This window comes from Myotis nattereri (genome assembly GCF_964212035.1).
Source record: "Myotis nattereri genome assembly, chromosome: 20".
Classification (NCBI taxonomy): domain Eukaryota; kingdom Metazoa; phylum Chordata; class Mammalia; order Chiroptera; family Vespertilionidae; genus Myotis; species Myotis nattereri.
The window spans coordinates 12,197,114-12,209,472 of NC_138096.1; the positions used below are offsets into that span (position 1 = coordinate 12,197,114).

At 38.3% G+C, this 12,359-nt stretch overlaps 1 protein-coding gene across 1 annotated transcript in view; it reads right to left on the bottom strand.

Annotated features, from left to right (window-relative positions):
• The window catches only part of CEP170 (centrosomal protein 170), a 101,262-nt gene that overhangs the window by 61,543 nt on the left and 27,360 nt on the right, over window positions 1-12,359 (bottom strand). Inside the window, exons 4-6 of the mRNA XM_081114487.1 lie at window positions 6,310-6,388; window positions 832-890; window positions 581-743 (exon numbers count right to left, since the gene is read on the bottom strand). Of these exons, the coding sequence (XP_080970613.1) occupies window positions 581-743; window positions 832-890; window positions 6,310-6,388 (301 nt within the window). The remainder of the gene's footprint in view (window positions 1-580; window positions 744-831; window positions 891-6,309; window positions 6,389-12,359) is intronic.

Below are 12,359 nucleotides of genomic sequence, written 5' to 3' on the forward strand. Positions count from 1 at the left end.
AGGTCCCCCGTCAAGCTCTGCTGGGTGGGAGGCGCAGCCTGAGGTCCCCTGTCAAGCTCCCCGGGGGGATGGGGGGAGGGAGGGGCGCAGCCTCAGGTCCCTGATTGTTCCTTAAGGTTCGTTATGGGAACTTGGCCTCAGCTGTGGGTGTAGCCATCTTTGTGGTGGAGGGACGGTTAATTTGTATGTTTCTCTCTTATTATATAGGATTAGAGGCCTGGTGCACAAAATTCGTGCATGGGGGGCGGGGTGTCCCTCAGCCCGGTCTGTAATGATGCCAACATCCCACGCCCCGGCCGGCCTCTGGCCGGAGGCCCGCCTTCCCTCCCTCCCTCCCTCTGCTCGGCCGCCGCTCCCCCCAGCGGGGCTGACAGGACCAAACACTCCAGCGGTGGGGCTGAGGGGACTGGGCGCCGCCATCTTTGTGACAGAGTGATGGTTAATTTGCATATTACCCTTTTATTAGATAGGATATATATAGAGAGATTATTACTATCTGGACATGGACAAGATTTTGAGAACAAAGCCTGCCACTTCGCAATGAAGTATCAGCACGGTGTCTTCAGCGAGGGGAGCATACCCAGGGCCTTCTCCTCGGCCTTCAGGGCCTCGGTGGCTTTGTGCTGAGCTTCTGGTGGAGGATCTGCCACCTTCGAATCCACGCTTTTGGCACAAGCAGATTTGGATGATTCTGGTTCTGAAGATTTTTGGGACAATTGGAGCTGAATGGTAAACTTCTCGTGCTAGAAAACATTGCAGTGAAACATCCATGAGTGAAACCAAACCTAGTGAACAGTAGGTTTATGAAAGAAATAAGAAAAAGCTTTTTACCTTTAGAGCTTCTTCAGGGACCCTCATCTCTCCTCGTACTACAGTGAAAAGATTTGTATGTGAGCAGGGCTAAGGAAGAATACAACTTTGAAACTGTCCTATTTGAAACAGGGAAGTCTAGCAAAATTAGTGTATCCCCCTAAGACTTAAATGTTAAACTATACTCACAAATATAAAATCTTTCAATTTTAAATACCGAAGAAAATCTTGGTATCTAGCAAGTAATTTCACCCTTGGGCAATAATGGCCTCCAAGCAATCACTGGGTAATGCATCTGGGCACAAGGACATTCTCAGTTCTAACAGTGGGACTGAAAAGAAGGAAGAGCACCTGCATCAAATCATACTGACAGCTAACCACACACATGTAAAAGGAAGTAACCCACCAGTGATCACCCCAGTAAACCCTGAAGGAATTCGATGACTCAGACTCTCGGCACTGATAAAAATACAGTTCATCTGAGAATGTAAAACAAGTGCTATAATTAGGGTCCTTACAGCAACCACAGCCATCTCTGAGCCCCACGAATTGCCACAGGGTCAGGTTACATGATCAAACAACGGATTCTATACAGATCAGAACCAAGTGCTGTATGTAATGAATGCTTTCATTCTTATGCCCCAAAGAACAATGCCTCTGTATATTAAAAAGAGCTCCCACCACACAGTGGAGGTCACATTTCCCACCATTACTTAATCCTGTAATGAAAGGACTTTTATACCATGTGTAATACCAATTCACAGCACCCATGACTTCAAGGGTAGAAAGCTATAATCACCATGACTACTTGGGGGAAAATAAAGGCTTCCCATGCATTAGGAGCAGTACACTTGTAAGGGTGTTTAACCTGTATTTCTACTCATTCAAATAATAAAAACTCAGAATTTTTTAGAGTTGTAAAGAGCTTTGGGGCCTCTACTCTTCATTTCCATTACCCGGCTTCCTATTCCATAGTGAAGGAACTTGAGATTGGAGGGGCAGACCCCAACGACAATACTCTACTCACCTGATCCCAGCCTGGGGCTTCCCTCTCACTTTACACTGCTCCCTGTAGCTGTGAAATATTAAGATTTTCCCTTTTTTGTTATGAACACATGCTGGTACATATTTTGCTGGTATAGATGCAAGTGTGTATTTCATAACTAAGTACATTTAATGAAAAATAAAAGTCAAGTAGTTTTGCTTTACTCCCAAGAAACTCATTAACAGCTGGGGAAGATTCAGAGCCTTCTTACATTTACAATGGAAAACAGAGCATCTTTTACAAGTTGAAAGCTACTTCTATTTTTTATTTTTATTGATTTGAGAGCGAGAGAAAGGGAGAGGGAGAGGGAAACACTGATGCGAGGGTGAAACATCGACTGGTTGCCTCCTGTATGTACCCCAACTGGGGATTGATCCCACAACCTGGGTATGTGCCCTGACAAGGAATTGAACAGGTAACCTTACGGTGCACCTGATGACGCTCAACCAACTGAGCCATAAAGGCCAGGGTCATGTCTATTTTTTTCAATGGGAAACACCAATGATTTTAGCCAGCTGTGAGGGTTTTCTGGTGCTTCCAGGTAGCTCATGGGGTGGGGTGGGGGGGGGGGGGGAGGAGGTGAGGTTGAAGGCTATTCCCTGAGGCTAGCCTGGAGTATCACCTTTAGACTGAGACTCTTTCTAAGATCAGGGAAAACTTGAGACACGTCTTGGACTTCACCTACCAAAAAGATTCCTGCGTGTTGGCCTACCAAAGAACTCAGGAATCCTCTTGTTTAGTTCATGAGTTTCCTGAGGACTCTGGTATGACTATGACATTCTGAGGCTGCCCTCGCCCCAGATTTTATCTCCAAAGCTACCATCTTTCTTGTGGTAGAGACCTAAGTGACTGTTCTTGCTGCTTAAGAAAAATGACAAACTAAGGTACAATTACTTATGATGTCAGTAAGTTACAAAATAAACAATAGCGTATAGAGCAGTGATGGCGTACCTTTTGAGCTCGGCGTGTCACCATTTTGAAAAACCCTAACTTAACTCTGGTGCCGTGTCACATATAGAAATTTTTTGATATTTGCAACCATAGTAAAACAAAGACTTATATTTTTGATATTTATTTTGTATATTTAAATGCCATTTAACAAAGAAAAATCAACCAAAAAAATGAGTTTGCGTGTCACCTCTGACACGCGTGTGATAGGTTTGCCATCACTGGTATGGAGTCATATATCAATTATATCTCAATTTGTAAAAATAAACTTACAAAAATTTTAATTGTTTCTTAAAAATCCTAATATTGATAGGGTAATTCCCCATTTCCTTACATGTGATTGTAATTCTAATCATTCCTATGTTCAATATATTCAGGAAATGTTTCTCTAAAAGTGGCATTATGGGAACTCATCTACATGTACTAGTAATGTGACCTCTGACACCATCCTTTAACTTAATGATAATTAAGACCAGAATGAGAGCAAAATTTTCAATTGTTTCAGTTACTCCTAGAGGCCTGGCCTTAAAACACCAGGGGCAGATTAAATTGTGAGCACATCTTTCAAAAAGTATTTTAAAAATTAAATCAGTAAGTTGTTTCACTGGGGAAATACCAATCACAGAAGAAATTGAGGAAGTTTTAAAAAATTTCCCAAATATTACATAATGAGATTCTGTTACTTGAGACAAGACTTCCAGTGTTTCAGAAAGTGTTGTATTCGCAAACAACTGAGATGGGTATTAATATTCTCTTAAAAACTGTGCTATATTACTAAAATATGTCACTCTCATGGTGTTGAAGACACTGATAAATGAGAATGTTTGAATACAGTTATTTTAAACAATGAAAGAATGAGAATAAAGTACTTTTTTTCTAAATTTATATATTTTTATGATTTAAAAATACACATATAAGGCTATTCTTAAAAATTCTCCTTAAAGTTAGCCAAAACCTTTTTCTTTTGAATCTTTTTACTGGGAAAATTCCCTATTTGATATGTGATCATGAAATATACAATTATGCTACATTAGGGTCTGCAGTGTACTAGATCCTAAGAGATACCCAAAGGATTTTAGTTATGGCAGCCTAGCCAGTGTTGCTCAGTGGCTGAGCATCAATCCACGAACCAAGAGGTCACTGGTTCAATTCCTGGTCAGGGCACATGTCTGAGTTGCAGGCTTGATCCCCAGCAGGGGGACGTGCAGGAAGCAACCAATCAATGTTTCTATCTATCCTGCCTTTCTCTCTCTCTAAAATCACTGAAAACATATTTAAAAAATAAACAAACAGAAAAACAAATAAAAAAGTTATGTCAGAAAACCATTCAAGAAAAAAATTTTAATCTATTAATTTTGTCTATATCTTTGGAAAAATATGTATTTTACCTTAGCAGATGAATACCTTGTTCAACTTGCAGAAGACCCTGCTCTATAGGAACAGTGTTTAAACAACCGATCTTAACTTTTCTTCTAGGCTTCATTCTTTTATCAAATAGCTCATCTGAATTCCTTCAATTTAGTTCTTTGGAGCTTTGAAAATACCCTTGATTTTTAAAATTTGAAAAGTGGCCCCAACTGGTTTAGCTCAGTGGATAGAGCATCAGCCTGCAGACTGAAGGGTCCTGGGTTCAGTTCCAGTCCAGGGTACATGCCCGGGTTGCTGGCTTGATCCCAAGGGGTGTTGCGAGCAAGAGGCAGCCGATCAATGACTCTTTCTCATCATTGATGGCTCTCTCTCTCTCTCTCCCTCTCTGAAATCAATAAAGAATATATATATTTTAAAAAGTTAAAATAAATTAAAATTTGAAGTGTGTTCTTGCTTTTTTTTATTGATGTTAACTACATTAATCAGGAAAAATCTTCATGTCTCTGAAAAAAGAGTGAATTTGTAATTACGTTTATCCCCTCTAGATTATTTTAGCAGTCACCATCTAGACTGCCAAGCAAACTGTTCCAAGTATAGACAAGTCATGGTCACCACCCATATTTCCTATTTTCTCATGTTGTGAAATAGGTGGTGCCAAATGGTTCAGGAGGTACTTAAATACAATGTCCACTGGCATTTATTTTTTGATGAAGCTTATCATGCTGGTGGAAAATGACCCGTGAATAAAGGTTTTAATGCCAATTCTTAATCATTTTATGGTATACATATTTTCAAAAGGATTTAAAATATACAACTCAAAAGTGTTAATGTTGAATGGTTTCACTTTTCACATATTCCTTAGGCTCTGTAAGTATAAAGGTTATGTGATGTGCTACAAAACTAGTTTTTCATCAGGTTTAAGTTAAATATAAAATAATAATTAGTTATGCTCTAAGAATGATTTTAAAGTGTTAATGCATTTACTTTATCTAAGTATCAATTCTACTTATCTGAGACTACATTTTCTCTGCAAGTGATAAAAATCCATCCAAGTAGCTAATATGTTGAATATATTCCTCAATATCAAATTCCAGGTAAAGGAATTGAAAAAAATCAACACTCGAGAATAATATTCAGCATAATGTGGAATATCAGTAAGTCCTTTTTACAAAGCTTACTGCTTTGAATAGATGGACATGTTTTTCTTCTTCTTCAACCAACCATATCCTTTTTCTTTACTGGTGATTCTTTGCCCTAGCGTAGGCAGTAGGAGAATCATGTCCCTGTTCAGTTCTTAGAATCCTATTTTTAAACAAAAGATTTTAAAATATACACTAAGTGGCCCAGCCAGTGTGGCTCAGTGGATGAGTGTTGACCTATGAACCAGGAGGTCCCGGTTCAATTCCGGTCAGGGCACATGCCCGGGTTACAGGCTCGATCCCCAGTAGGGGGCGTACAGGAAGCAGCTGATCAATGATTCTCTGTCATCATTGATGTTTCTATCTCTCTTCCCTTTCTCTCTGAAGTCAATACAAATATTTAAAAAATAAAAAATAAGTAAAATAAAATACACATTAAGTGCATAATGTACTTAATCAGTGAGTGTGGGTCTTAGGAGACACAGTATATTAACAATTTTGAATTAACTAGGCAAAGAGATGAAATAAATAAAATGCAGTAAAAGTAGGAATGGAAGACAAGGCAGGGTTAAATTTGTACATTCCTCCCGGAGGCTGATCTGTGCCATTATCATCCAACAAAAAAAAAAAGGTCTCCAGGCTGGGCTAATATTAAACATCCCCCTGTCCTCTCCCCAGTTACATTCTTTGATATCCAAACTACATATGTAATAGCACTGCAGGGAGACCAATGTTAAAAATAGAGGGGTCCATCAAATTTTCCAGAATTATTTTTAGGAGCAGGCATAGCAACAAAAATATATATATATATACATATATATATATATATATATATATATATATATATATTATTTTTAAACAGGTATTTCAGTATGGGAAGGCACAGAGACTTCTAGCATGCCTGTACTGAGAATTTTTATGTCTCAAGAAATGTTAATGTACACCAGAGTAGAGATTTTGGAATGAATTTAATAAATGCACAAAATCAGATAAGGATATCATATCCAAATCTCAGCTTATCTTCAAGTTTCAAGGTGATATAAGTCTGTTCTGGAATCCTTACATCATTCACAAATGTCTACAAGGAAAAAAACGAGATGTTAGGATACATATTGAAGCATTAATTACTGCATTTCAGAAAAGCAAATACTCAAAATTCATACATAACATATGGTGGCTAATACAGTTTGTGTATCATAAAATGTGTCCCGCATCTCATACGCTGGTAAAATATTCCATACTAAGCCCTTTATCTCATGACTAGTAACACAGAGAGAAGCAGGTCACAGCCTACGCCCACCAGGCTGCCAAGACAAATCTAACACCTAAAACAGCCAAGAAAAGCTCCTAACCTGAAGCCGGTAAGTTATAAAGGGTCCTTAACTCTCCACGTCATCAGAATGTACTGGACTCGTTTTAGGTTTTTTTTTGGACAATTCTAATTATTTCCAAGGATTGCTATTTCATTACTTTTATTCTTAGACTTTTTTGAAAGAACAAGAAGAAAATTTACTTTTTAAGAAAACGAAATAAAACTCATTCTGTTTTATAGTTGCGATGAGTCCTTTGGACCCTTTATGGATCTAATATACATATGAGATCTTAGTGATATATTTTTCCTGTATCATAAAACATTCTACTATTTTACTAGCCTGTAATTATTTCACCATTATGCATCACTTTTTCTAACTATGCAGAAAGTGACCAAAACAAGAAAATAGAATAATGGAATTACCTAACATAAACACTATCCAACAGAAATAGATTGCAAGCCACAGATGTATTGTTAAATTTTCTAGTAGGCACATTAATGAGGTAAAAAGAAAGAAGTAAAATTAACTTTAATAAATACTTTTTTCTGTTCTTTTTAAAAATTTATGTTTATTGTTCAAAGTATTACAGATGCCCCCCTTTTTTTCCCCATTGATCCCTTCTACCCCCACACCCACTCCTCCCAGGCCTTTTAATTTGATCCATATGTCCAAAATAGTACCATTTCATCAAATAATGAATATAAAAATTCATAAGATATTTTACATTCTTGTTTGTGTACTTCAGACTATTCACATTTTAAGTTCTCCACAGCCACATATGGCGAGTGGTGTGGTAGTGAAAGGGATAGCAGGATGATGCAATCATGAAATAAGTCATGATTTATTGCACCAACCCTCACTTTTCTTACTGAGTTGCTCAAAATATTGCAACATCTTTCAAAAAAATATAAAAGACATCTGGACAGAATCTTTGTCCTTTGTTTGTTTGTTTGTTTTGTTTAGCTATCAACTGAGAATTCAGAATTTTTCATTTAATGTCCATAAAGGAGAAAGCAGGAAACTATTTCACAATTATAAGACAAATTCAAAGAGAGAGACAGCAGTACTTTAGACTGTAACAACAATGATAAAACTGATAATAATGTAAGCAAACTATCAGACCACGAGTCTTCAGATGAAGAGAATCCCAGATGAGTTTTCTCTAATGTAAGACTCTCTCTCACACAAGAAGAGACAAGAGTGCTTCAAGGACAAAAAATACACAGAGTATTTTTCATCCAGTTAGCCATTCTATAACAGTCATGCAATATTTTTCAACAAAAACCTAACCTAAACTAGTACGTATTTTTTTCAAAAGTTTTTAACTGGATTCTCTCCTTTTCTGATTCTCTCCTTTTCCAAAGCTTATTTGATTTATTTTTAAGTGGACAAATACTCAAGGAAGGTCTCTATATAAAGGTTATACCACAAGCATCAAAGAGAAGAAAAAAATCCAGTCAAAATACATGTTGCAATCTTTCCTTACCCTTTGCCACAGAATGGAGGGACCTGGAGAGCATTATGCTAAGCGAAACAAGCCAGTCAGAGAAAGGTAAGTATCACATGATCTCACTCATATGTGGAATCTAATGAACAAAATAAACTAATGAACAAGATAGATTTAGAGACATAGAAGCATGGAACGGACTGATGAATCTCAGAGGGAAGGCAGGGGTGGGGAGAAAAAACCTGGGAACTTACTGCCTATATGCATAGCCCATGGACACAGACAATAGGGTGGTGAAGGCCGGGGAGGGGCAGGTGTGGGGTGGAGAGGGTCAATGGGGAAAAAAAGGGGACACCTGTAATACTTTCAACAATAAAGACAAATTAACAAAAAAAGAAGTTGCGCTCTTTATTTCAAACACTGATAATTTGGAGGAAGTGAAATTCTGCCAGAACTCGCGAGCACACCTAAGTGTTGTTGGTTTATGAGGAATCCTAAATCGTATGCTCCCAACATGCTTCACAGAAAGAAAATTAATACAAAGAAAAATCAAAGGCATCAGGCATTTAACACTCTAATTTCAGGTTCATTCCCAAAATGAATATTTTAGGCCAATTTTATTTTTAAAATGTCTAAACCTAAAACACCATATTTACTCAAAATGCCTAAGATGACCTATAAGATCCGTTTTTTTAAATATTTTTATTGATTTCAGAGAGGAAGGGAGAGGAAGAGAAAAACAGAAACATCAATGATGACAGAGAATCATTGATCAGCTGCCTCCTGCATGCCCCACACTGGGGACAGAGCCCACAACCAGGGCACATGACCTGACCGGGAATTGAACTGTGACCTTCTGGTTCACAGGCTGACATGTCTTAGAGCCACGCCGACGGGGCTATAAGATCCATTGTAAAGCTTAAGACTGCTCAACTCTCTTAGATATTAAGTACCTGTTGTGTGTTTAACACATGGACTGGGTCCTTTCAGAGATCAACGAACATGACTGTATCATGCTGGCATTTATGACAGAAATATTCCCTATGGTCTAAAGATGCTTAGGACATAAGAGCCAGACACAAAATTCCAGCTTACAAAACAAAGTGGAAACGCCTGGGGGGAAGTAGTCTCCTGAAGATCTAAAACTGTAAGAGGAGGGGAGACAATTTCAAAGAGCAACACATCAAAAAAGCATTTCATTAAAGCAATGCTAAAGCATGTTGACCAATAAGCATGGAGGGAAAGAGGCTTTGTTATGCGCCATTTGATCAGACCTCTACCTGTAGGCAGGACAGAGGAGGGCAATGAGGCACAGAGAGTGGGGCAACATGGAGAGCTCCGAGTTCAGAATGGGGGGCTCTGGACTTCAAATTCAAGTCTGAACTACAATCTCAGGTTCTCTCCACATCAAGGAAGCTGGGCGCCCAAGCTAGGCCAGCTCCCAAACTCCCCATGCAAACCACGAACCTCACAGAAGCAAACCGACCTAGATAAATACCTATTTAATCTTCATGCAACTAAATTACATAATTGAGAGTATAAAATCTTATAGCCATCATGTATTATATATATTTTAAATTTTAAAAATGTCTTATACTCAACCACTGAGCCACATTGGCTGGGCTTAGGGTAAAATTAAAGAGAGAAGAAGTGAAAGTGGTCACAGGTAGAGTGATTTAAAGCTTGAGTTTAGTTGGTAAATGCTTTAAAAAAAAATACAACAGTGTATTTTAGAAAAGTATGTGGACTACAGCGTGCTTAATCTGTTTTAACTGTTTTTCTTACCATAACAACAACTAATACTTATGAAGCTGACTGTTAAAAGTAGTTAAAATGATTAACTTAGTTAGCGCTTCACAACAACCTGAGAACACTGCTAGCTTACTATTTCTATTTTAAAAAGTTGAGGAACAGAAGAATTAAGTAACCTGCCTAAGGTTACAGCGCTTGTATGGTTTCGAGTGGGGCTCATAACCCCTACATGTATCCCCTTACTTCTGAAATGACTACTTTTAACCTAATGCTCACATTTCTAGAATTGTATGAATATTAAGAGTAAGAAGGCTGGAATACATAGTCACAAACCCAAACAGGCAGTCAAAATAAGGAGACAAAAAAAACAACCCTCAAATGAAAGAACAAGAGAATTCTCCAGACGAAGAGATAAATGAAATGTAGATAAGAAATTTATCTGAAACACAGTTCAGAGTAATGATGGCAAAGATGCTGAACAGCATGAGAAAAGACAGAGTAACTATGAAAAAAGAGCAGTCGGAAATAAAGAATGACAGAGCACTAATAAAGAACACATTGGAAGGAATACACAGCAGATTAGGGGAAGCCGAGGATCGGGTCAGTGAACTAGAAGACAGGGTAGAAAAAAATTCACTCAATCAGAGAACCAAAAAGAAAAGAAGTTATAAAAAAAAAGAGTAAGTAGGCTGAACAACAGTCTACACATTCTCTTATGAATAAGATGGGTGACACTTGGTAGTTCACAGACTTTGGCTACCAAAGGCAGTTCTGGTGTAGTTCCTAGCTGTCACTAGGGTGACAGTACCTTTATTATTCGTGGGATGCTTTGAGTTCTGTAACAGGCACATGCCCACATACAGTGCCACATTTAATCCTTTCAATACTAAAGAGAGGGAATGAATTCCTGTTTCACTGGTTTAAAACTGGAGCAAGATAACTAAATTTTGCATTGAGTCTTCAAATTCATAAACGTTAACTCATTCCATTTCCATACAACTTTGGGAACTAATATGAATAGATATGAGGAAACTGAAGTTCAGACAGATTAAGTGGTTTGTCCCAGGTTAGACCACTGGTAAATTACAGACTGAGATTTAAACCCAGGTCCTGATTTCAAGTTCAACATGCAGACACTCCTCTCTGTGAGTTATTGTATTTCATAAAATTTTTCACTGTAATCAAATCATAAGAAAGATCAGCCTAGAGAAACTTAGAAGTTAATATTTCACCTGATTTTATAATCAACAGCAAATAATTTTTATATTTGGTCATAGTCTCATCAATTTCACTTCGATGTAATTCATACTTATTAATTTCCTCGATACTAATGTAACGACACCTTAGAGCAGCACTGTGCTCAATACGAAACTTTCTAGACTTGTACACAGAATGTGACATTATAAAAATATTCTACATACAGAACTAAATTCAAGTCTTAAATTCCTTCATATAGAAAATTAACTCAATTCCATTAAAAGAAGACTTGGTGGGTTCATGCACCGTGCAGAACCCTGAGCTGGGCTCTGCAGAATGTTTATAAAAGCAAAGGACACACGAATGTTCAGGAGCTCAGAGTGCAGCACAGCGACAGCAGACTGAATACGAGGTGCAGAATCAAGCCCCCCAAAGAGAGATACAAACCAAGGTTTACAGGTGCAGAGAAGGAAGACAGGAATGGAATTCTGCAGCCAGGAGCTGGAAATCAGAACCGCTTGCTTCCTGATATGCCTCATGTTAAAATAGCCTCTACCTGGTCTGCGTATCTCTTTCTACTTCAATCCATTCAACATGTTAACATCAGCCAGTTAATATTCCTAAATACCTTGTGTCTTTGCTTCCTTCATGAAAAAGTGGAATTTGGGGTTTGCTTTTTTTTAAAAAAAAATATATATATTTTTATTGATTTCAGAGAGGAAGGGAAAGGGAGAGAGAGATAGAAACATCAATAATGAGAGAGAATTATTGATCAGCTACCTCCTGCATGCCCCCTACTGGGGATCGAGCCCACAACCGGGGCATGTGCCCTGATGGGGAATCGAACTGTAACTGCTCAACCACTGAGCCACGCTGGCCAGAATGAGTTTTACTTTTAAAAACAAGTACAAATTTTATAAATGACAAGGCAGATGGGAGAAGTACTAGGCTGAAGAAACTCTAACAAATTATTTGGATAGTAGGAGCTGCTGTTTGGAGGTATGGCAAGGGAAAGTGTGATGGAGCCTGACTTTGGAAATGTGGGCGATGCCAAATATGAGATATTTCAGTTCAAACCTGAAGAATGTACACTTAGTCCTATGTGCCACAAGAAACAAAAAAAGGCTTGAGTAAAACCAACAGAAAGACACGCTGACAAAAAAATTATCTCAGCCCTAGCTGGTTTGGTTCAGTGGCTACAGCATCGGCCTGCGGAGTACAGGTCCTGGGGTCGATTCCAGTCAAGGGCACATGCCCAGGTTGCAGGCTCGATCCCCAGTAGGGGCGTGCAGGAGCAGTCGATCAATGATTCTCTCTCTCATCAATGATGTTTCTATCTC